The 24,824-nt window shown below is 50.4% G+C and overlaps 1 protein-coding gene across 2 annotated transcripts in view; it reads right to left on the minus strand.

Moving 5' to 3' along the window:
- The window catches only part of CIDEA (cell death inducing DFFA like effector a), a 511,919-nt gene that overhangs the window by 5,749 nt on the left and 481,346 nt on the right, over window positions 1-24,824 (minus strand). The window contains exons 2-4 of one of the 2 annotated variants that reach the window (XM_075993714.1): window positions 16,819-16,879; window positions 4,340-4,484; window positions 2,314-2,460 (exon numbers count right to left, since the gene is read on the minus strand). In XM_075993714.1, coding sequence (XP_075849829.1) covers window positions 2,314-2,460; window positions 4,340-4,484; window positions 16,819-16,856 — 330 coding nt within the window. In that variant the 5' untranslated portion in view covers window positions 16,857-16,879. Of the gene's footprint in view, window positions 1-2,313; window positions 2,461-4,339; window positions 4,485-16,818; window positions 16,927-24,824 lie in introns of those variants that run through there. The other variant, XM_012746279.3, reaches the window with a different exon arrangement.

Raw genomic sequence — 24,824 nt, forward strand, 5'->3', positions numbered from 1 at the left:
GACACACATCTGTTCAGACTCCGAGGTGCACTGACCTCCCTGAAGCCAGCACACGCGAGCCCTGGCGCAGCGTCAGAAAAGAACGTGCTCAGTTACCTGAGAAGACTTAATGTCTGTCCTCCTCCCTCCCCAGCTGCACGCCTGTGTCCGGCCAGGCTTTCTCCACACTTCCGTCAGAACAGTAATTACAACAGAGTCAATACAGAAGAAGATAGAAGAATTCAGCTGTCTTCCACTAAGTTAGACATTAAAGAGATGTGCAGAAATGGAAAAAATGTCACTCTTCACTCAATCTTTGTGCTTTGGAAAATAGTCATTTTTCATAAAAATATGTGATTTAAGTTAACCTGTATTGGGTTATTATTTTTAATGAATTAATACATATTTTTAAATTTTTCCATTTTAATTTCTTTTTTAAAAAAATCTACTTATTAGTAACTTCTTAACAATTTTAATTTCTCATGTTGGGAATGTCTATATCCATGGCTTATAGTTTCTCCGTCCTGACACTACTGCCACTGGGGCTGGACTCCTTTCCTGGGGGGCTGTCCGTGTTGGGAAGTGGGGGGCAGCAACTGGAGCCTCCACCCCTGCTCAGCCATGACAGCCAAAATGTCCCCCAAGAGGCGACATCTTCGCGTTTGAAAACCTCTGCTAGATATCTACAGCCTATTGATCTACAACCCACATAAATGAAAACTACCTGGGGTCCTCATTAAGTTTTTTTTTGTTTGTTTTTTTGTTTTTTGAGACAGAGTCTCACTCTGTTGCCCAGGCTAGAGTGAGTGCCGTGGCGTCAGCCTAGCTCACAGCAACCTCAGACTCCTGGGCTCAAGCGATCCTCCTGCCTCAGCCTCCCGAGTGGTTGGGACTACAGGCATGTGCCACCATGCCCGGCTGATTTTTTCCATATATTTTTAGTTGGCCAATTAATTTCTTTCTATTTATAGTAGAGACGGGGTCTCGCTCTTGCTCAGGCTGGTCTTGAATTCCCGAGCTTGAGCAATCCACCTACCTCAGCCTCCCAGAGTGCTAGGATTGCAGGCGTGAGCCACCGCGCCCGGCCCTCATTAAGAGTGTAAATGGGTCCTGAGTTCAAGAAATTTGAGGACCACTTGTTTGATGTGTTATTGTGGGGTCTTTTCACTCAGAAAAGTTGATGAGGTTTACCCACATGGATGCTTGCAGTTGTACTTCCTGCACTTTCACTGAGCGGCAGTCCACTCAGTGACTGTGTGACCGTCCACCCGCGTGTGCTCACGCAGAAGGGCACTGCTGGGCATGCGTGTGTCTCCAGTCTCCTGCCATGGGGTGCGGCCCGTCCCGCCGCTCGCTCTCATCAGGCGTGTTGCTGGCGCGTCCTGCCAGGCTGCTGGCACCTGCTCTGCCAGCTGCACGGGCGCCGTCAGCTCTGGGCATGGGGCTAGGCAGGGGCCAGCAGCCTCGCTGAGCACAGAGGACCCGTGAGCAGCCTGTGCTCCTCCCCACATCTGGGCACACCGGCTCTGCACTGAGGTGCTTTGGACTCAGCAGTGCCCAAAGCTTCTGTGGCAGCTTATGGCCACAGATTCTCAGGAGAGACCCTTGGATGCCCTGGTTTATGGAGCCATCTCAAATCTGACGCCGCTCTTCGCGTCAGCCTGAGACTGTGCCCCGTTTCCCGGCACCTGTCAAAGCTGCAGCCTGGACACAGAGGCCCCGGGCAGCTGCCAGCCTCAGGGTTTGCTGTCCTCTCTGGATTCTGACTCCACAAACATTTTGGCCTCTGAGGATTTCCCTTTCTTGAAGCTCAGTTAGATATGTAAAAAGATGCTGTGGTATTTTGCTTTACATTTTTAGGTGCTTTATACTGGGAGGGTTTTCAAGATATATAATCTATTTCCCCAGAAACCTCATTCTCTCTTCATCCTCCTCTTCACTCTGTCTCTTTGCCATTCCCAGTCTCCGCATTCACACAGACACACGCGCACACCCTCCCTGCTTTGCTGCCCCAGCAGCTTGTCTGGCCTCCAGGAACAGGGACAGTGAGTACTCACCAGGTTGACGCTGTGTATTTCGCAGGGTCTTAGCTACTCACTGGCCAAAGCCTGCTCCTCAGAATTATTTGCTTTCAATCACACAGCCCACGTTCACAGAGATACTAAGTTTCCTTGAATACTTATAAGAATCCCTTTGAGGGTAGTGGATCCAGGTGTCAGGAGCATGCAAAGGGTGTGTTCAGAAAGCAGGCAAGGCACCAGCAATGTAGGGCACGTGCTCTCACAGGTGAAAAGCCCACCCAGTAGCCATTTAGATGACCATGATTTTGCTTACCGGAGTCCACTTCTGTCCTTTTTCCAAGATCATGAAATGCGTGTTGTCTCCTAGGGTCTGGAAGAACTCTTCTGTGTCTACCACGGTGCCATCTTCCTCCAGGACCAGAGTGACCAGTCCAGCAGTGATGACCAGGACATCCAGAGTCTAGGTTTGCAAGGTGTTAGAGAAATGGAATGAAGTGTGACATTTCCACTGGACTGTCCAACAGCATGTCCTAAGTTATGGTTTTTAGAAGTGTTAGCTGATTTTGATAAAATTTCAATGGTAAAAATATACCTTGATTGGTATCTACGACTCAGTCTTTGCTTGGAAAAAGGGGATTTTTGTTGTTGTTGTTTTTTTTTTTTTTTTTTTTTTTTGAGACAGAGTCTCGCTTTCTTGCCTAGGCTAGAGTGAGTGCCGTGGCGTCAGCCTAGCTCACAGCAACCTCAAACTCCTGGGCTCAAGCTATCCTCCTGCCTCAGCCTCCCGAGTAGCTGGGACTACAGGCACAAGCCACCATGCCCGGCTGATTTTATATATATATTAGTTGGCCAATTAATTTCTTTCTATTTTTATGGTAGAGACAGGGTCTCGCTCAGGCTGGTTTTGAACTCCTGACCTTGAGCAATCCGCCCGCCTCGGCCTCCCAGAGTGCTAGGATTACAGGCGTGAGCCACAGCGCCCGGCCTGTTGTTGTTGTTTTGAGACAGCATCTTACTCTGTTGCCATGCTAGAGTCCAGTGGTGCCAGCCTAGCGCATCGCAGCCTTGAATTGCTGGGCCCAAGCGATCCTCCTGTCTCAGCCTCCTGAGTAGCTGGGACTACAGGCATACGCCACCATGCCCAGCTAATTTTTGTATTTCCCGTAGAGACGGGGTCTCGCTCCTGCTCAGGCTGGTCTCAACTCCTGAGCTCGAGCTGAGGCCCACTTTGGCCTCCCAACTAGCTGGGACTACAGGCACATGCTACCATGCTGGGCCAGGAAGTTAAGATTTTTAATGAATCTGTCTTCTTAAAAGGCATGAGGTAAGTGATTATATTGAATAATATTTATGATTTCTAAGATTACCTACTTATTTAGATGGATAAAAAGAAAACTCCTGCATTTGTGACATTTCGGAGCCGGACCCTCGGGCGGCGTATCTGAACACCTCTCTTGCTTTGGAGCCGGCATGCTGGGTGCTCGCCCTTGTTTCCACGGGTGTCCGGGTCTGAGCCATGCTTCTGAGAATCTGGGCTCCTCCTCATTTGGTGGCCTAGGCCGCTGGTTTAGATTGTGGCCACTCTCTCCTGGCTTCATAACACAAACGGACTTCCAGAGTCTGCACTTCCCCACACCCGCCTTGCCCAAAGAAGCAAAGCTACATCATCCACTGGCAGCTGCTCTTGAGGGTTTTGCCTCTGTACCTAAATCTTTTAAGGTACAGAGATGCAATGCTGCTCCTCTGATTATTTATAACTACCCTTCGCCCAACTAAAAATGGCTCCCTCTGACTCTCTGGGGCCAAGAGAAGGTCTTTTGAGTTTAACATGCTGTTTTTCTTTTTCTTCTCTTTTTAAAACAGCTTTATTGAGACATAATTCACAAGTCATATAATTCGCCCATTGTGAAGTGTACAATTCGATGGTTTATAGCGTGTTCACAGAGCTGGGCGACCACCAGCACAACCAGTTTTAGAGCATTTTCATCCCTGAAGAAAGAAACTCCATCGCAGCCATTCCCCATCTTTCTCCCAGCCCGCCCCTCTTGGCAGCATGCTGTCTCGCTATATTGCCCAGGTTGGTCTTGAACTCCTGGGCTCAAGCTATCCTTCTGCCTCAGCCTCCCAAGTAGCTAGAACTGCAGGTATGAGCCACCATGCCTGCCTTAATTCTTTAAAAACAATTTTTTGGGGGGATGGGGTCTCTCTCTGTTGCCCAGGCTGGGACATGGTGTTTTTCTTCACTTTTCTGCCTTTGCATGGGCTTCCTACCCAAGACCACTGCCCTCGGCGAGCTCAGGGCACCTGTGTGAGCTGGTGGAGAGGTGCCAGGTATGTACCTTGCAGAGGAGCTCCTCCAGGCTGCTGGCCATCACCCCTCGCCGGCTGCTCCTGTCATGGTTGGAGACTCGGAAGGGGCGGGCTGGATGCATGAGAGGGGTGAGCAGGACTCGCTTGGTCTGTGATCCCATAAATGTCAGGGGCCTGAAAATGGGGGCAAAAAGTTAAAAAAAAAAAAAAGAATCTTTAGGGAGAGGTTTGAAGTACACAAAATAATGAAATTTTTATATTTGGATCTAAAAGAAAGAAACTCGGTGGTTGGAGGGTTACTAAAAATTATATATACACACATGTACACATACCATGTTTCCCCCAAAATAAGACCTACCCATAAAATAAGCCCTAGCATGATTTCTAAGCATTTGTGCAATATAAGCCCTACCCCAAAAATAAGCCCTAGTGACGGGCGTGGCTACGCAGCGCATCTGCACAACCCATGCATTTCGTCGCGGAGCAGTAAAGAAGAGAAGCAGCCCTTCTCATCTGCCCCATGAAAGCTCTATTGCTCAACATGAGAGATTGGGGCACATGGTTCTAAAGGAAATAGAGTTGCAAGAAATTCAGGATGGAATTCGGGGTTTGGAGAGTTATGATGATGTTCTAGAAGAAGACGACTTAACTACATTTGAATAAATGTAGATTGTTGTACCGTACTTAAAAAAAAAATAACACATCCCCTGAAAATAAGCCCTAGGGTATCTTCTTAAGGAAAAATAAATATAAGACTCTGTTTTATTTTTGGGGAAACATGGTATTTCTAAGAAACAAACAAGTACTATGTCAAATTAAAAACATAACCATCTTTTTTTAAAAATTTTTTTATTTTAGTGTATTATGGGGGTACAAGTGTTAAGGTTACATATATTGCCCATGCCCCCCTCCCCCCTCAAGTAAGAGCTTCAGGGTGTCCATCCCCCAAACGTTGCACATCTTACTCGTTGTGGATGTATATACCCCTCCCCTCCACCCCCTCCTACCCTCCCGATACCCGATAAATGTTATTCCTATATGTCCACTTAGGTGTTGATCCATTAATACCAGTTTGCTGGTGAGTACATGTGGTGCTGGTTTTTCCATTCTTGAGATACTTCACTTAGTAGAATGGGTTCCAGCTGTATTCAGGAATATACAAGAGGTGCTATATCACCATTGTTTCTTAAAGCTGAGTAGTACTCCATGGTATACATATACCACATTTTATTAATCCACTCATGAATTGATGGGCACTTAGGTTGTTTCTACTGCTTTGCAATTGTGAATTGTGCTGCTATAAACATTTGAGTGCAGGTGTCTTTTTCATAAAGTGACTTGTGATCTTTTGGGTAGATGCCCAGTAGTGGAACTGCTGGATCAAATGGTAGATCTACTTGTATCTCTTTGAGGTATCTCCATATTGCTTTCCACAGAGGTTGAACTAGTTTGCAGTCCCACCAGCAGTGTAGGAGTGTTCCTCTCTCTCCATATCCACACCAGCATTTGTTGTTTGGGGACTTTTTGATAAAGGCCATTCTCACTGGAGTTAAGTGATATCTCATTGCAGTTTTGATTTGCATTTCCCTGATGATTAGAGATGTTGAACATTTTTTCATATGTTTATTGGCCATTATTCTGTCTTGTTTTTAGAAGTTTCTGTTCATGTCCTTTGCCCATTTTTTGATAGGGCTCTTTGGTTTTTTCTTGCTGATTTTCCAGAGTTCTAAATAGATTCTAGTTATCAGCCCTTTATCAGATGTGTAGCTTGTAAAAATTTTCTCCCATTCTGTGGGTTGTCTGTTTGCTCTCTTGACAGTTTCTTTGGCTGTGCGGAAGCTTTTTAATTTCATCAGGTCCCATTTGTATATTTTTGTTGCTGTTGTGATTGCCTTTGGGGTCTTCTTCATAAATTCTTTGCCTAGGCCAATGTCTAGAAGAGTATTTCCAACGTTTTCCTCTAGCATTCTAATAGTTTCACACCTAAGGTTCAAGTCTGTTACCCAGCGTGAGTTGATTTTTGTGAGAGGTGAACGGTGTGGGTCTTGTTTCAGTCTTCTACATGTGGCTATCCAGTTTTCCCAGCACCATTTATTAAATAAGGATTCTTTTCCTCAGTGTATGTTTTTTTCTGCTTTCTCGAAGATTAGTTGGCTATATGAGGATGGTTTTATATGTGGTTAAAGATATAAAACCTGGTTAAAGATATAAAACAGTCTGTTCTGTTCCACTGGTCAATGTCCCTGTTCTTATACCAATAAAAAGCTGTTTTAGGCCGGGCGCGGTGGCTCACGCCTGTAATCCTAGCACTCTGGGAGGCCGAGGCGGGCGGATTGCTCAAGGTCAGGAGTTCAAAACCAGCCTGAGCGAGACCCCGTCTCTACCATAAAAATAGAAAGAAATTAATTGGCCAACTAATGTATATAATATAAAAATTAGCCGGGCATGGTGGCTTGTGCCTGTAGTCCCAGCTACTCGGGAGGCTGAGGCAGGAGGATCGCTTGAGCCCAGGAGTTTGAGGTTGCTGTGAGCTAGGCTGACACCACGGCACTCACTCTAGCCTAGGCAAGAAAGTGAGACTCTGTCTCAAAAAAAAAAAAAAAAAAAAAAAAAAAAAGCTGTTTTAATGACTATAGCCTTGTAGTATAGTTTGAAATTTGGTAAATTAATACCTCCTATTTTGTTTTTATTGCCTAGGATTGATTTTCCTATATGGGGTCTTCTCTGGTTCCATACAAAGCATATTTTTTCTATATCTGTGAAAAATGATGATGGTTTTTGATAGGGATTGTGTTGAGTCTGTAGGTCACTTTGGGCAGTATAGACATTTTAACAATGTAAAAACATAACCATCTTTATTCCTATTTTACCAGAAGATTCATAGTCCTTACAAACCTGTTTAAATAGGAATAGTAAGGGCATCAAACACAAAAAAGAAGTAGGAATTATATTCTGCAAATATAGATAGGTTTTAGAGATAAAAAAATCACAAATTATATTCTGCAAATATAGATAGGTTCTAGAGATAAAAAAAAATCACAAAGAATGATTTCTAATGGCCATGAAATAGTTAAGCAGGGTCAGAGAATTAGGCACACATATGTGTGCACATGCACACAGTTCCGTATTTCTGTCGTACAGTAAGACCAAGCCAGGTATTAACTTAAAAGTCAGATATTGACTTTTAAGCAGCCAAGTTTTTGAAATCAACTAAGGATAAACCAAGATCAACAGAATCACTATAACTGTGGTTGGAAAAACAAGGAGGAAAAGAACTTTAGGGCCAATGTCACGTGACACTTTGGAGCAAGTTCCACATTTACCAAAGAATTAATTCAAACATTCATTATAAAAAAGCACTAACATGAAAAAGAAAACAAGTGTAGCAAAACCAAATCAAGAAAATTATTTGAGAAAAAAAGTCTCTAGCCCTTGATTAAATTTTAGTTTCCTAGCAACTAAAAGGGTAATAAAATGGGGATAAATGAGAAACAGCTGATAAGTTAGGGTTGTTTAAGAAACACACATATTGGTTTATAAATATTAACTCACTTATTTCTCAGGAAACCCTGTGATATAGTTGTAGTTTTCTCAATTCACAGATGAGGGAAGTCAGGCCAGAGAGCTAGGGGTTCAGCCCAGGCTGTTCTCTGCCTCAGGAAGGCACTAAGTGACTAAAGAGTAAGAAGAGTTGGCCGGGCGCGGTGGCTCACGCCTGTAATCCTAGCACTCTGGGAGGCCGAGGCGGGTGGATTGCTCAAGGTCAGGAGTTCAAAACCAGCCTGAGCGAGACCCCGTCTCTACCATAAAAATAGAAAGAAATTAATTGGCCAACTAATATATATATATATAAAAATCAGCCGGGCATGGTGGCTTGTGCCTGTAGTCCCAGCTACTCGGGAGGCTGAGGCAGGAGGATCACTTGAGCCCAGGAGTTTGAGGTTGCTGTGAGCTAGGCTGATGCCACAGCACTCACTCTAGCCTAGGCAAGAAAGTGAGACTCTGTCTCAAAAAAAAAAAAAAAAAAAAAAAAAAGAGTAAGAAGAGTTGCAGATTGGTAAACAGACGAGGCTTTTGATAGCAATTAAAGAAATGCTAAACTACCTTTGACATACTACCGCATGCTTTTAAACCAAAAAGCAAGAGGTTATTTAAAAATAACTCCATTCTTACAGCATAATGTTTAGAGGTAAGAAAACAAAGAAAAGAAAAGAAAAACTACAGGGGAAACAGATGGCCTTGCTGCTGTCACTAGAAGGCGGCCCAGTTGAGCAATGTGTAACAGTTTTTGCCTAGGATCGCAGACTTTTTTCCTTCAGGAATGGATCCATAAAGAAATGACTCCGAATAGTATAAACAGGTATGTGTTGAGAAATAGCCGAAGAGACGTGAAAGGTTTCAGGGGTTTTGCAGGTCTTTGCCTTGAAGGAAACTGTGGACATGTTAGTTCACAGAATAGAAGCTGTTTCCAACAAGGGAGGCATTATCAGAGGACGTCTGCAAAGCAACATTTCTTCTTTGCTGCCGGCCATCACCTTGAGCTTTTTTGCAAGGCTCAGTTTGGCCCCTTGATGGAGAAGCTGATTAAAATGCCTGCCCAGCAGATAACCTGCAGCTGGAGCTATCCTAGACTTCAAGGCTATTCCTGCTTCACTCCTGGCCACATGTTTCTGTGTTTAGAAGAAGTAGATTTGAGTAGTACACAGACTCAGTGTTCTCATTTTATACATTTTATCTTTAATTTGTATGCTCAGGTAGATCTGATTCTCAGCGCTTAACATGCTTATCTTAGAAAAATTTTGTAACTGTCTATTCTTGTACACAGAATTAGGTAAGGTTCCCTGGAAACCTCAAAAAATTGAGCTGTACACATAATTCTCTAACAAAAGACAACTATTTGCTGTAACAATAAATACTGGTGTGGGATTTCAGTTGGGGCCTCACAGCTCATAGGAATGCTGGAGACCCCTTAACTCCCCCATCATTTAGACTACACTTTGTCTCTATCTCAATCATTTCTCCATCTATATTATTTATTTATTTCCTATTATTTCCAAATCCCTTGTGACAATCCTGCCTTGGGGCCTGTTTTTCTGGGAGAGTAGCTAACTCTGACAGGTATGAGTGAGGCAGCAGGACTCGCTTAGCACTGGGCACTGTGATGACACTTTCCAGGTGCCCTCATGTAACCCCCATGCCCAGGACAGCACCCACCTACTGCAGGTGCTCAAAGAGGGGTTGGCTCCTTGGACAAATGCCTTCAGGAGTATGAAACAAAGGGCTTTATTTTCAGGACAACCTGGTAGAAGATACAAAGTGAGCACATCACTGCTTTCTGACACAGACAGAGTTTCTCTAGATAACTCTGCCTATCGCCTGTGATGTAGCACTTTGTTGTACTGCATACATTGTCATTTATCTATGTTTTATTTTCCCAATTAGACTGGAACTTCCTTATGGACAAGGGCTTCTTTGTTATATTTCCTGTAACATCCAGCTTAGTGTTAGGCACACACATTTTAAATAGTATGGTGTCTAACTTGAAACTCTACAAAAGGACTTGAGTGAAAATCCAATGACTTACAGGAAATTTGCTATATAAAAAACTGATAGCATAGTAACAAACTGGCACTCAAACCTTGTCAGGTTAAGTTCATGTTCCCAGCTTGATCAGCCAGCATCAAGAGCTTCCCCATAATAGTGAGTGTTTGTGCCTCACATTGCCAACAAGTGGGGCTCCTGGAACCAGACCTAGATCGTTAGCAAGGATTTGATCTAAGTGTGTTTGGCCAGCATCACATCAGTGCCTTGTAACTGCTCATGTCTGAGCACTTGCCATGGCCAATAACACACTAACTCTTTAAATTAATACTAATATTAGTTTAACATTAATTAATGAATTATCCTTAGAGCCTTAAAAGGAAAGTATTACCCCATCTCACAGATGAGAAAACTGAAGCTCAGAGTGGTTTCTCAAGACTATCCACTTAACAAGGGAAAGAAATGGAACACAATCCCAGGTCTGTCCAAAGCCAAGTTTTTGTTTTTGTTTTTAAGTGGAGAGAGTAGGTTGTTTTGTTATACATTCTTTGAACGTCAAATATCAAGCAATAGACATAAACCCGGAACACTGGCAGAAGAGCTTCTCTGTGGTTGAAAGTACAGCAGCATTTTGAGTTTACATACTCAACTCCTTTCCATTTTAGGTAGACCAAGTTGCTACATGATCTTTTTCCAGTGAGGCAATGCCAATGGGAACGTGCTGGGTCAGGGGTCCCCAACCTGGGAAACCCATAAGAATGGTCTTGGAGCCTTTGCCAGAGACCCACCAAGGAAATCAGAGCCCTGAGCCTGCTGGGCAGTGTACCAATGCAGCCATGGGGCTGGCACGCAGCGTCTGAACTTTTGCCTTGATTAAAAGGAGTTACACCAGGTTTCTCTCAGTTACACAATGCCATGAACAAGATGTTCCCATACTGTTGAACCAACACAAGAGAGAATTCGTGCACATTATTGTCCCCGGTGACTGGGGTGGAGGGGCAGAGGGGATTGGCCATGTTACACTTCACATTCAGGGCTGTGGCTTTGTCTCCACCTCATCACAGCATCTGAACTTGAATCAGCTGGTGAAGTCCCTGGAAGGAGGTGAGGAGGAAAGGTATGGGTTTGCTTGGTGCCAAACCCTCGTGCACATTAGCACAGTACCTAATAACTCTGCACGATGAGTCTCACAGATGTGTAAAGCTGAGGCTCAGGGGAGTTAAGGAGCTAATGAGGTCAGAGTTAGCAAGTGCAGGAACTGGAATCCAGCTCCGACTTTCACCCCATGGGCCGTGCCTGCCCAGGACGCCTCTGCCACGCTAGAGGGGCGCCCAGGCCTCGCCAGCCAGAGCCCCTTGCCCCCACCAGAGCAGGAAGTCATGGCAGCGTGCACGAGGCTTCTAGAACCTGAGCTTGCTGAGGCCAGAGCCTACTTGTGCATTTTCTACCCTTCCCAGATGCGGCATACCACCCATTTGCTGAGTAAAGACAGGCTGGGCCAGAACCAGAAACAAGAGAACACAGTCCACTGTCTTCAGACGTTAGGTCCAGCCCCTCCTGGCCAAAGGCACAGCTTTGACCTGGTTAGTCGTGGCCCCGTATTTTCCCATTGGATGAACACGCTCACGCCTCATATGGCACCAGTGGCCCAGTGACCCAGCACAGAGGATTCATTCAAGCCTCCCTGTCTGACAGGGAGAACCTGGCAACCATCTCCAGTGCTTCCTGCCATTGCCTGCCCTCAAGATAGCCATCGTGGATTTATAAAAACAAAAGGGCACACAATTTATTGTTCTTACCTGTCACATTTCCTAACCAAGAGCAGGATCACTGCTGGAGAAAAGGCTGATGGGGCACACATGAAACACCCCTGAAGGCATGAAAGTCAAACCCTGCCAGTGTCATCAAGGAGCAGGACAAGTGGCTTGCTGGGCCAAATTCTATGAAATAAAGACTGTCTTATATGCAACACATAAAAGGGTTATATGACATTCCATGCGCACCAGCCTATCTAACAAATACTGTATGAGTGCTCACTCTGCTCCAGCTAAAGGAACAACAGGGCCACATGGACAAAGGGCTATGTATTAATCCAACCCACTTCTGACCCAAATGGACAGAATAATTGATATTGCTGGCCGTCAGCACGATGCCTGAAACAGAACCACTGAGAAGCTGCACTACACGGGCCAACAGTTGCTCCCTCCTCGCTGCGAAAGTGGGCCCAGACAATTCGCCGAAACAGGAAGGGAAATAACTCACCTGAGGGAAACACATAAGGAAATGGGTTAAGGAAACAGGCTGTTTCAGAGAATCAGGATGAGAAGAGAAGTCGGGCTTCGTAGAACACCCCTGAGCTGGCAGCGGCGCTTTGCCGCCAGTGAGGGACGGTGGGGTCTGTGTGTTTTCCCTGCCGACTTGCAGAAATGTGAGAACTAACAGCAAGCCACAGGCTGGCAGCAGACGCGAACTTTTCTCCAGTGAAACTAGCCTAAGCCCTGTGGACCACTGAAAAGCCTTCTGTGTGTGCCACCCTGAGGGCTGACGCTTACTCTGAAGGCGTTGGAGGGAACTGGGCCAGGCATGGGCTGTTGGTCGAAGAGAAATATTTTGGTGGTGTTGCCAGTGTGGCAGCAGTACCAGGCTGTGTGAGAGAGTGCCCAGGGCACAGCCAGAGTGCCGTGGTGGCTGAGGGACCCCGCGTGGCATCATTAGGCAGAAAAAGAAGGACCCACAGGAGAGGAAGAAAGGGCACACAGGAGCAGGACATAAGTCAACTGAGCACTGTCATCAAAACCAAGAGTGACAACAAATGCTATGAAGGGAAGTGGGGAGGTCAAGAAGGGCCATGCCGAGAAACAAGACAGGGCTTGGCAAGTATCACTGAGGCCTGGAGAAGCACACAGGGGACCTAGGGACTAAACGTGTTTTCACTTTTAGCCAGAGGGTGGAGAGGGTGGTTGGGTCTGACCCAACTGCAGGAGGTACAGGAGCGAGGGGCAGCCTCCTCAGGGCTTCCTGCCACCGGCTCCCTGCAGTGTCCTGCTGGACGTGACACACACCGGTGGGAATACACCTGGCTGCGGATGAGCCTGTCCTGACAAGGACTGTCCAGCTCACAGCTGGGTTCTTACCAAGCTAACAGAAGGCTTGGCACAGTAAGGGCATTCAATACATGACCTTGAAAGACAAAAGTCTTTGGACACTTTGAAACATTTTTAAAATAAGAATTTAGATTCAAGAAGCAGAAAGCTGGGAGATTTACTTGTAGAAAACTTAATTCCTTATTAATGTCAGTAATAATACTGTGATATAATTTGTACTGAAATAGCAGCTGTACAAAATCTAAAGTTCCTTGTTCAAGGAAAGAAAAGATGTTCTAAATAACCACAAAAAAAGCAGCCATTTTGCACAAAGTATATATGTTATCAGTTTTACAACTTCAGGGTTTCGCATGAATGTTATCACTGACAAGACACAAGAACAAAGCAGACTTTGTCTAGGACAACAAACACCGCGTGGGCATCTTGACATCTGCACTTTGCTACGAGACCTCAGCCTACTTTTGTCATGACTAAGGCCTCTAGCCATTATAGCTGATTAACAAACTGATGATTGGTTTAAGATTTTGTAATTGCTTACAAATATTTGACTTTTTAAAATCATGCATATTGGCCGGTCGCTGTGGCTCACACCTGTAAACCTAGCACTCTGGGAGGCTGAAGCGGGCGGATTGCTCAAGGTGAGGAGTTCAAAACTAGCCTGAGCAAGAGCGAGACCTCGTCTCTACTAAAAATAGAAAGACATTATTTGGCCAACTAAAAACATATATATATAAAATTAGCCGGGCATGGTGGCGCATGCCTGTAGTCCCAGCTACTTGGGAGGCTGAGGCAGAAGGATCACTTGAGCGAGCCTAGGAATTTGAGGGTGCCGGAGCTAAGCTGATGCCACGGCACTCTTGCTCAGGCAACAGGGTGAGACTCTGTCTCAAAAAATAAATAAATAAAATTGTGCATATCAATGAAGTTACTTTCCTGGCAAAATGCAGCTAATTACTAACAAAGAGTCAGGACATACATATCTGGCAGTTTAAATTAAGGAACACTCAGAGGGGACGGGGCCCAGCAAGGCCATGACTGCAAACGTGTTAGCACCACCCACTGGCTCCTTAGCTTGGACCCGGTTTTAGAGAGGGGCAGGGAAGAAAAGGTGTTTTCACTTTTAGCAAGAATTACAAGTTATTTTCTTCGAGTTTGGTTTGGGAACAGGTAGATTCAAAGAAATTACAGCAGCTCAGTCTGGAAGCAGATAGATTTTCAAAGAACTGCAACAACAACTTGTCCATTCACTCCTGGGACTTGCCAAGCTAGAAGGAATGTGTCTCAGGAGATGAGACATTTTGTTTTGATTTGTCAACAGCAGGTCCTGCACGCCTCACATCACCTCACATTTGACCTAGAGGAGCCTCACACAGAATCATTCTGGATTCTAGTGAGATGCAAGGACAGGCAGGCCTGAACTCCCTGCCTTTGCCTATTCTTGCTCAGAGGCACACTAGGGGTCAGGGAGTTAGGGAGCACCCCTCAACCCTTGCATCCCTGCCCCCAAACCTGGCTACCATTCCCCGCCTGGAGGGACTGTGAGAGGGCACACCAACCCCGTTGGCCATCCTTCCCCGCCCCGTGGCAGCCCTCCCCACCCCGTGGCTGTCCTCCCCCGCCCCGTGGCGGTCCCCCCCACCCCGTGGAGGTCCCCCCGCCCTGTGGCTGTCCCCCCGCCCCGTGGCGGTCCCCCCGCACCCCGTGGAGGTCCCCCCAGCCCTGTGGCAGTCCTCCCCGCCCCGTGGCTGTCCTCCCCCGCCCCGTGGCGGTCCCCCCCACCCCGTGGCAATTCTCCCCGCCCCGTGGCTGTCCCCCCCGCCCCGTGGCAGTCCTCCCCGTCCCGTGGCAGTCCTCCCCCCGCCCCGTGGCAGTCCTCCCCCCGCCCCGTGGCAGTGCCCCCCGCCCCGTGGCAGTCCCCCCCGACCCCGTGGCAGTCCCCCCCCGCCCCGTGGCAGTTCCCTCGCCCCGTGGCAGTCCCCCCCGTCCCGTGGCAGTCCTCCCCCCGCCCCGTGGCAGTCCTCCCCGCCCCGTGGTAGTGCCCCCCGCCCCGTGGCAGTCCCCCCCCACCCCGTGGCAGTCCCCCCCCGCCCCGTGGCAGTCCTCCCCGTCCCGTGGCAGTCCCCCCCGTCCCGTGGCAGTCCTCCCCCCGCCCCGTGGCAGTCCTCCCCGTCCCGTGGCAGTCCCCCCCGTCCCGTGGCAGTCCTCCCCCCGCCCCGTGGCAGTCCTCCCCGCCCCGTGGCAGTCCCCCCGCCCCGTGGCAGTCCCCCCCCACCCCGTGGCAGTCCCCCCCCGCCCCGTGGCAGTCTCCCCGCCCCGTGGCAGTCCTCCCCGCCCCGTGGCAGTCCTCCCCGCCCCGTGGCAGTCTCCCCGCCCCGTGGCAGTCCTCCCCACCCCGTGGCAGTCCCCCCGCCCCGTGGCAGTCCCCCCCCCCGTGGCAGTCCCCCCCGCCCCGTGGCAGTCCTCCCCGCCCCGTGGCAGTGCCCCCCGCCCCGTGGCAGTCCTCCCCGCCCCGTGGCAGTCCCCCCCGCCCCGTGGCAGTCCTCCCCGCCCCGTGGCAGTCCTCCCCGCCCCGTGGCAGTCCTCCCCGCCCCGTGGCAGTCCTCCCCCCGCCCCGTGGCAGTCCTCCCCGCCCCGTGGCAGTCCTCCCCGCCCCGTGGCAGTCCTCCCCGCCCCGTGGCTGTCCTCCCCGCCCCGTGGCAGTGCCCCCCGCCCCGTGGCAGTCCTCCCCGCCCCGTGGCAGTCCTCCCCGCCCCGTGGCAGTCCTCCCCGCCCCGTGGCAGTCCTCCCCGCCCCGTGGCAGTCCTCCCCGCCCCGTGGCAGTCCCCCCGCCCCGTGGCTGTGGGGCGCGCGGCTCTGGGAAAGGAGCAAGGAAAACACAGAAGAACAAGGACCCGACTGGACGCCCCACCACGCGGCGCCCCGCGACGCCTGGCCGCGGAGCTGCGCACAGGCGAGGCCGCCGCCCGGCGGCGGGGACAGCTCCAGGCGCCGAGCGCCTGTCTCCTTCCCAGGCGGCCGCGCCGCGGAGACGGCCCCGCGGGAGCCCGCAGCGGACTCAGCGCGGCCGAGCGAGGTCGCGCTCACGTTCCGGCAGCTGTTTCCCCGAACCTGGGCATCTGTGGCAGCCCGCGGGCCGGGGGTGGGGGGGGGCCCGACCGCCAGCCCGCAACGCCCGCGGAGGGCCGGCCGCAGAGCCGCGTCGCTCCCTCTTAGCGCCACGCTACGGCTTTAGGGTTTTACCCGCAAGAAAGGGCTGGGACCTGTCCGGGCGCGCAGACGAACCCGGCGGGAGAACAGGCGACACCGCCGCTCAGCCGCGAGCTGCAGGCGCCCGAGACCACGCGGCTCGGCCGGCCCTGCCCTCCCAGGGCTGCGAACTCCCGGCGGCCTGCCCCGAGCCCCGAGCCCGCGTCGCCCCGAGAGGCTACGCCCGGGCCCTGCCGCCTCCCCGGGACGCCCGCGCTGCCCTCGTCCTCGCGCACCGTGGAGGCGCCGCACGGGGCTCCTGAGACCCGGCCCCACTTCTGCACCTGTGGCTGCAGCGGCGGCAGCACAGGAGGCCGCTCCTGCACTCACCACTGTCACCTGTTCCCCAGACGCCCGCGCAGCTCGGGAGCGCCACACCGGGCACCTACGCCAGGAGGAGGAGGAGGAGGGAAGACGCGGGGCGACTCGGCTCGGTCTGCGGCGCTGGACGGCGGCGCGGGCGCCAGCGGGGCAGCGGGCTGTGTGCGCCGGTCCGGGCCGCGGGCGCGGGGGACGAGAGGCGGATAGGGAGCGTGGGGGCGTGGGGCGCAGGGGACTCGGGTGCTCAGGGACGACGGACGCACGGGAACGCCGGGGACCAAGAGCGCCGCACTCACCTGAGGAGGGCTCCTGCGTAGTCCCAGGCGGTCTCCATGGCGCGGGTCCCCTCGCAGGCCTGGCGTGCCGCCTCTCCAGCCCGCGCAGCCTCTTAAAAGCTGCGTCGCCCGCCCCGCCCCAGCCTGCCCGCCCCGCGCCGGCCTGACCGAAGGCGAGGACTTGGCCTTGGCGATTGGCTGGCTGCCACCCAAGATCGCGGCTTCGCGCACCGGAAGCCTGCGGCGGTGCCAGGCTAGCACCGCAGGAGCCCGGAGCCCGGGGTGCGCGCCCCTGCCGGCCACTGGCAGCAGGGGGGGACTGAGGACCTCTGAACCTCAGAGGCTCCGCGGGGTTCTTGTGGTCACTCGTTAACCAATGTGTGCTGTGCAATTCTGGGGATTGGGGTAATTGGTGACATCGCCAATCCTGGTAGCATCGCTTTGGCTGTGGAAAGACAGACGTATAGATTTTATACCCAGGCCACCCAGTGGGGGAGTGAGGCGCAGGCTGTGTATGCCAGTTGCCCCCGGGCTGGAGATCCGCCACCCCCATGTCCTGCTGCAAGCGGCCACCCAGCTGGCTCCTCGAGAAAGGAGGAAGTTGCCGCAGACACTGGGACACGCATCCCTTAGGTTCCGAGGTGCCTGGGCCTCCTTCCTGGTGGGTTGCCTTCGCGACTACCTGAGCATTTGGGGACAGTGAGAAGGGCGTTCAGAATGGAGGAGGTAAAGGAACCTTTGGACTTCATGAACAGTCTTTGAGCTACAGGTAAGGGACCTTCTTAGAGTAAGGAAGGAACAGCAAACGGAGGGGGACTGAGGGGAATGTCTAGCCACACCTGTTTGCATAGGTTTCGTAGCAAGAAGATGCAGCTAGGCTGTTTCAGACCTTGAAGGTGGGGAGCCTTAAGGGCTGCAGGGGAGCTCCTCATCACAGAATTGAAGCAGAGCCTGTTGAGGCTGCAATAGTCCCGTAATTCCCGCCCTGTGAGGCACGTAAACTTTCTGGGATAGAGACTGCTAGGACATTCATGCCCATGGTCAAGTGAGTAACTGCTGACTGCAGACTGCGCTGCCTCTCCTGACTCAACTTGGCTTTGCACCGCCAAGATCACTTACCATGGGACCCCTGAGGTCTGCCTGTTGGTGGGCGTGGCTCACAGGAACAGACAGACTCTGCCTGCTGAGCGCTGCCCAGCCCAGAGCCGAAGTGCAGGAACTGGCCTTACAAGGATCATTAGCTCCACAGACACCTCCGATTTGATAGATAAGAAACCAGGTCCAATCAAGTCAAATCAACTCACCTATAAACTTTTTATTGTGAAGAAATACAAATATAGAGACATATGGAAAGAACCAGTACAATGAGCACCTTATACTCAGCCCCTGGCTTCACCCACAGTTAACATTTTGACATATTTCCTTATAATTTATCTATATTTTTATTTGAACCCCTTCACATTAAATCCTTCGAGTTGTGTCTCTGAAAAAAACAAGGACATTCTCATACATAATAAGCACAGTGACATTATCACTCCTAAGGAAATGAAGATGATCCCTTAATAGCATCTAATGCTCAGTCTACAATCAAGCTCCTCAACCCTTCAGATCTGTGGATCTGCGTTGACCTATCAGGTGCCTAGGGAGTGAGTATACTGACCCCCTTTGGAGTGATGAAGGTCAAGGTCTTAGAGGAGTCTCACAACCAATTACCAACCAGGGCAATGGGTGCAGTTTATTTGTGAATTCCCAGGCCACGAGAGCTGTCTGACTCAGAAGGCATTTAGAGCACACTTGCTGATGGATAAAGGAGTGAGTGAGGCGCAGAGGGAACAAAGTAGTGCCCAAGAAGTGATGTGGGAGCCAGGGCTGGAAGGGCGAGTGAGGTGAGTCCTGGGTGGGCTATCCTGCATGTTTTTGGGAAAAGCAAAGGCACAAAGGGGCATTTGGGCAGTCCTGGGTGGGTCCTGGAGGAGCACGGCAGGCACCTGTCAGGGGCCGCATTGGACAGGTCTGGGCAGCCCTGCGTGGTGCAGTGAGCAGTGAGCAGAAATGGGGCTGACCTGTCAGATGTGGGTTGGAGAAGACCACCGGGGGTGGCAGGAGGCTGGGCTGGGCGGGGAGGCGGGCTGTAGATGATCCAAGTGAAAGGTGTCCAAGGTAAGACCTGGGCACTGACTGTGGGCATGAGGCGTGATGGGGGGGGGTGGCTAGGGAACAGTTCCAGGATGTGGAGATGAAAAGAAGGGAAGCCACTGGAGACAGCCTCAGTATTTTTAGTTTGGGAGACTAGAGAGACAACAATGCCCTGAGATGAGGCACACAGAGGGGGAGCCAGTCCACGGAAGTGGAGACTATGTGGAGACGCATGGCCTGGGGCCTGCTCAGCAGAGAACTGGAGCAGACTCAGCAGTGGGGCTGGAGGTGAAGACCAGCTAGCCACCTCCTTGCCCTGAGGGCAACCTCGGTGTGTTGCTCTAGGAGGGCATGTGCGGAAGGGGAAGGGGCAGGCACATCCTATGCTCCAAAGGACCTGGCTGCAAACAGAGGGCCAAGAAGAAAACAGGTAAGAGGCGCATGTGCCTAGCCTGCGTGGGGAGGGCACCTTCCAGCACATTCCCATCTCTGTCACACAAACAAACTTCTTTCTCATTCAACATATTTGATCCATCTGGATTCAGCAACTGCTCTGTTCCAGTATTACCTGAAAGGATGGCCTTGCTAATAAACTAACACAGAGAAAAATAAACTAACAACAACAACTAAAAGGAAAACACTCAGGGCACATAATTGCCCCTTTGGAGGGAAAGAACACAGCACAACTGGCCCTCCTTGCGTCTTGTTTGATTAACCACGTGCAACTCAACTCGTTTTGTCTTTGAGATTAACCACCTGTGTGGTTTCTTCCCTCTAAGAGTTCTGTTTTCACTGCACTTGAAAGGAACTGAGCAGACAGAAGGCGCCGATGCTTTCTCAGTTCTCCAAGGCCACGTTCCAGAGACTCTGGTAAGCCAGCCTCACAGAGAAGAGGAAAAAAGGGAAAAACAGACGCAGTCACTGCACCGCTGTTTTCTGCAGGCAGCTGGCAGCAATCGCCTTGTCTTTTCCTTTCTCTTTATCCCCATAAAAACCCCAATCCCTTGTCCTCCCTGCTGGTGCTTCTTTCTTTCTCTTTGCCATGTCCTTCCCCTCCCTTTGGGAAGTAAAATAAAATTATTCTAATCTCTATGTCGAGAATTCTTTCTCATCCCAAGTAACGAGTTCCCACCCTAACACTACCAAGATTAGAAACCCAGCTTTTTGTACTTGATTCACCAAACATTTGTTGTTGCCATGGTCCCCTATAAAGTCTGCAGGCAGGGTGTTCACCTGACACCCACACTCTTAGGGAAGGGCCTCAGAGTGTGACCTTCCCGAGGCTCCAGGCAGATGTCTGTGGGCGTCGCCGCAGGGGGCTCAGCTCCTCCTCTGAAGGTGGATGCTGCCCCGGCCCTGAGTCCTACCTCATGAAGGCACAGCCCGCGCTCTGGCACACAAGCACCTCTGTTCTGGCCTGGGTTTATTTTATCTAGCTGGGCGGCCTCAGACAGGTCACTTACCCATCCAAGCTGCAGATCCTCATCTGTAACAGGGAACAGGCTCTCTGTCTTATAGCGGGTGTGGGACTCAGATTCTGGAGGGGAAGGGCCGGCCTGGCCCAGCGCCGGGCACAGTGCTCCAGCAGTGTGAGTGACCCAGATGACAACTGAGACCGTGATGGACAGCCCAACCTCAACCCCGGCCACAAGTGAGCACCTGAAGTGGAAATTGATTCACTTATGGGAACGTGTCTTGAAGAACACAGATGCGTAAGCCAATTTCTGTAATTTTTTGTAACAGTGTGGATAAAACTGTGTGCTCTGAATCCAAACCATGGCCTTGCTTCTTTTAAGCTCTGTGACTGTGGGCAAGTTTTCTTTTCTTTTTTGAACTTGAATTTTTTATGTCTAATAATCCCTGATAATATGTATTTTTTACCAACCTTGAATAGGTTGCAATGAGGGTTAAGTGAGATAATATTTTTGAATATACTGTAGATAGTCAAGCACTAACAAATATCAGGTCTTATGGAATTGATAAGGTTATCAAGCTGGGGGAAGAAACCATTAATAATTCAAATACTGCTGAGCATATAGCCAGAACATCTTCAGCAGAATTGTCAGTAAGGCAAAGAATTCCTTTCAGTTTGTTCTGTTCTTTACCAAAGAGCATATTGCATATTGCCTTCCAGAAAAGCTGTTGGAAAAAAATTCTATAAGCTTATTCATACTGGAATGTAAATGATTGCCACACCCACTCAGCAAACTCTTTCTGAGCATCATGTTAATTATTTTCCACCCCAGCCCGTTCTCTGCCCTTCTCTGCCCAACCCTGTGCCCCAGGAGGCTGGCTCCCGGGACTACTCCTTGGCCAATTGGTTTTGTTAATGGTGGGCTTTTAAAAAATATTAAGAATAATTATATTGCAGAACAATGTGCATATGGTAAAATGCACAGATCTTTTGCGTACAACTCATAGAATTTTTGTGTATAAACTGCTCAGATCAAGACAAAGAATATTTGCAACACCTAGCAGGCTCTTCTTGCCCCTTCTAGGCAATACCCTCCACCCTGCCCTGGAGAGAACAAATTTGACTTCTGTCATTTGGGGCATAGCCTTGAACTTCCATAAATTGAATCTTACAGGATATTCTCTTTTGTGCCTAGCTTTGTTTGTTCCTCATGTGCCTGTGAAATTCATTCATATTGTTACATATATTATTAATTTGCTCATCTTTGTTGTCCAGTAGGGTTCTGTTGTGTACTGTATCAAATTTATCCATTTCAGAGTTGATCACTATTTGGCGGGTAAGAATAAGGCAAAGCTGCAATGAGCATTTTTGTATATGTCTTCCGGTGCACGTGTGCTGCTTTCTCTTGGACAGAGGGACCATGGGGACATGGGCACATCTAAATGAGGGAATACTTTGCAAGCCTCCAGAATGCGGATGAGATGGAGAAACTTCATTGCCCTGGAGCAGGTGTGGAAGGCAGGATTTGGAGCCTGGCCACGAGGTGAGGCCTGGGCGTCTGCATTTCCAGCAGTGCAGGTTTGGGTTCTGTTAGGTTTGTTCCAGGTGAGAACCCGAAAAATATCATAAAGCATGTAAAACAAAAGCCATTGGGGTCTGGAGAGTCCAAGATCATAAATCTAACTTTGACCACAGGCAGCTGCAGACCCTGGCATTGGTGTCCCCTGATAGGGACGAAGCTCCCCTCCCCTGCCTTGCAGTGCTGCTCGCCCCCCACCCAGAAACCCTCTGTAACACCCAAGGCTGCCCCTCCCCCAGGGTGGATGCTCTTTGGCCTGCACCCATCTGTACCCAGATGCCCAAAATAAATGGCATTTTGCTACACATGGGGATTCATGTGTCTCCCTAACGCCTCCGGACCTGACAGTTTCTAGCGGCTGAAAGTCACAAACCTACACAGACTATGCCCTGGTCGTGAGCGAGCAGCAGCAAGAATTTGAGGAGAGTTTTCACAACATTGAGGAGCACCGGTTGTGGTTGACTGCGATGCCTGTTAGCCGATGAGGCCGGGCCTGGCAGTTAGGAAAGAGGGCGCGACATCCCGGGTGTGTCTGTCAGAAGGGCCGGGCTGCAGATGGGGCTTTAGCCAGGTCACCGCTCAGGGCCAGGGCTGGCGCCCCGCGGGATGGCAGGGATTGTGCAGGAAGTCAGGACACGCTCTGGACTCCACACAGAGAATAATCGCAGGGGGACGTGTGGAGAGTGCGGCGGGGCGGGTGCGGACAGCTGGGCTTGAGCGCAGCGGCCACGTGGCAAGGACGAGGGCCCGCAAGCCCTGGGTGTGCGGGAGGGTGGCTGCGGCACACCCTGAACAGGAGTTGAAGGCCCGGCCTTGGGTGGCCGGCTGGAAGCGGGAGCCGGGGTAGCGCGGGAGCAGGGCTGGGAGGGGCAGGCGGCAGGGAACTTGCCGAGGGCTCAGTCTAGACAACTGAGTCTTTAAGCAGATTCAAAGCAAAAGTGCCTTTTCATTCTGAAAGGAACATTAAGAATTTTATGATTTCTTGCACCACCTACATTAAAAACTCAGTGTTGAATTATTACATGCCTAAGATATTTAACGGGCCCGCCATGCAGTGGTTCTTAATTTGGGGGATTTGAGATCCTTTAAATATCTGATGAGAGCTATAGCCCCTCCTTCCAAGAGACTCATATAACCCACCAACATTTTGCTAATATTCTGTGGGGTCCCATGTGCTTAGGCTGGGAAACCTGCTCAGCTGGGAGGTATGGTCTACACAGGCAGCAATAGCTGACTCTTTAGTGAGCACTTTGTGCTATTGATAAGCTGGGGACATTGGCCCCACTTTTGGTGCCTGACACTTGTTTTGGTTGTTGCCGTTGCTGGGCTTGGGTGTGTATTTTCCTTCCAAATATAGGAACAAAGGTGATGTTCTTTTCTGCTGAATTCAATTTGAATTTTCCTCTCCAAAGAATGTTCCCAAAGAAGTCTGTTTTGGGGCTGACTCCAGGCCTTTCCCAATTGGGCAGAAGGGCAAAGCAGAACTCTGCTTTCTGCAACGAGTGTGCCAGGGTCAACAACAACATGTCTGTAGACACCAGCCCTGGACTTTCCATAAAAAGTGTCCTTGGCTCACGCCTGTAAAACCCTAGCACTCTGTGAGGCTGAGGCAGGAGGATCGCTTGAGGTCAGGAGTTTAAGATCAGCCTGAACAAGAGTGAGACCCCATCTCTACTAAAAATAGAAAAAAATTAGCTGGGCGAGGCTGTAGTCCCAACTACTCGGGAGGCTGAGGCAGGAGGATCGCTTGAGCCCAGGAGTGTGAGGTTGCTGTGAGCGAGGCTGACGCCACGGCACTCTAGCCCCAGCAACAGAGCGAGACTCTGTCTGAAAAGAAAAATAAATTGTCCCGATCTTCAAAAAATATTTCAATAAAATTTTAACTCTATAAGTAATACATAAATACTATGTCATCATTAAGTATTTTTATTAAAACATGGCTACGGCACAATCTCCTTGGACCTCTACCATCACTTCTGGCCCCTTTCGTGCCCGCATCCTCAGCTGCTCTGCATCCGTCCCCGCCTTCCCCTGTGCGTTCACACACACTACATGAGGTGTCGTTTGACGTGGTTTGTCTACATAGCCTTCATATGCAATGTTCTGCAGCTTACGTTTCTATTCAACAGCCTGTAGCTTTCCCTGTCTGCGAGCGTGCCGTCCACCTCTGCTCTCCAGCTGCCGCGGGGCGGCTCACAGCACGTGGCGCGCGCCCTGCTGCCGGCTGTCCCCGGCGGGAAGGCGCAGGTGCGCTGAGCACCGAGCGGCGCCTGCACGGCGCTCCGCTGCGGACAGCGTCAAGACGCGGAATTGTTGGACTGCAGGGTGTGTGTACTCGAAAACTGTGATAGACCCCGTGCAGATTCCTGTTCCTCGCACGCACCAGCCCTCTGCCCCTGGCGCGGCTGCGCGGACCAGGAAGCGGGCTGACCACCTCGCCGCTGCCTCCTTCCCGCTTCTGTTACATTGCCGTCACCCTGATGATAGTCTGATGGCTGCTGTTTAGGCTTTCCTTCAAAACTTATTTAAAAATTTACTTTTTCAAAGAATGTAAACATAGCCTTGACAAGTGGAAGAACGAGTGGCTCGTGAGAAACAGCCTTGAGAAAATGTCCAAGGTCACTAATGATCGAGGACAATAAAACAGTCCCTGGATGCCACCTTTTGCCTGTACTCTAGTAAAGATCTCAGAAAGAGCCCTTCAGTATCGGCCAGGCAACACAACGGGGTGCCTCTCTACTGCTGGGAGTAAACATCGTCCCGCCGCTTTGGAAAGGAAGTCGGTGTGCGGGTATCACAAACACGAGAAACGATCACCGCCTTTGACCCATGAACCTCACCCCAGAAAATCCGTCCGGCTACTAGCGGCACGCTTGTGCGTGTGCCTCGCCGCGGTCC

The sequence above is a fragment of the Microcebus murinus genome, chromosome 17 (assembly GCF_040939455.1).
Source record: "Microcebus murinus isolate Inina chromosome 17, M.murinus_Inina_mat1.0, whole genome shotgun sequence".
In the NCBI taxonomy this organism is placed as follows: domain Eukaryota; kingdom Metazoa; phylum Chordata; class Mammalia; order Primates; family Cheirogaleidae; genus Microcebus; species Microcebus murinus.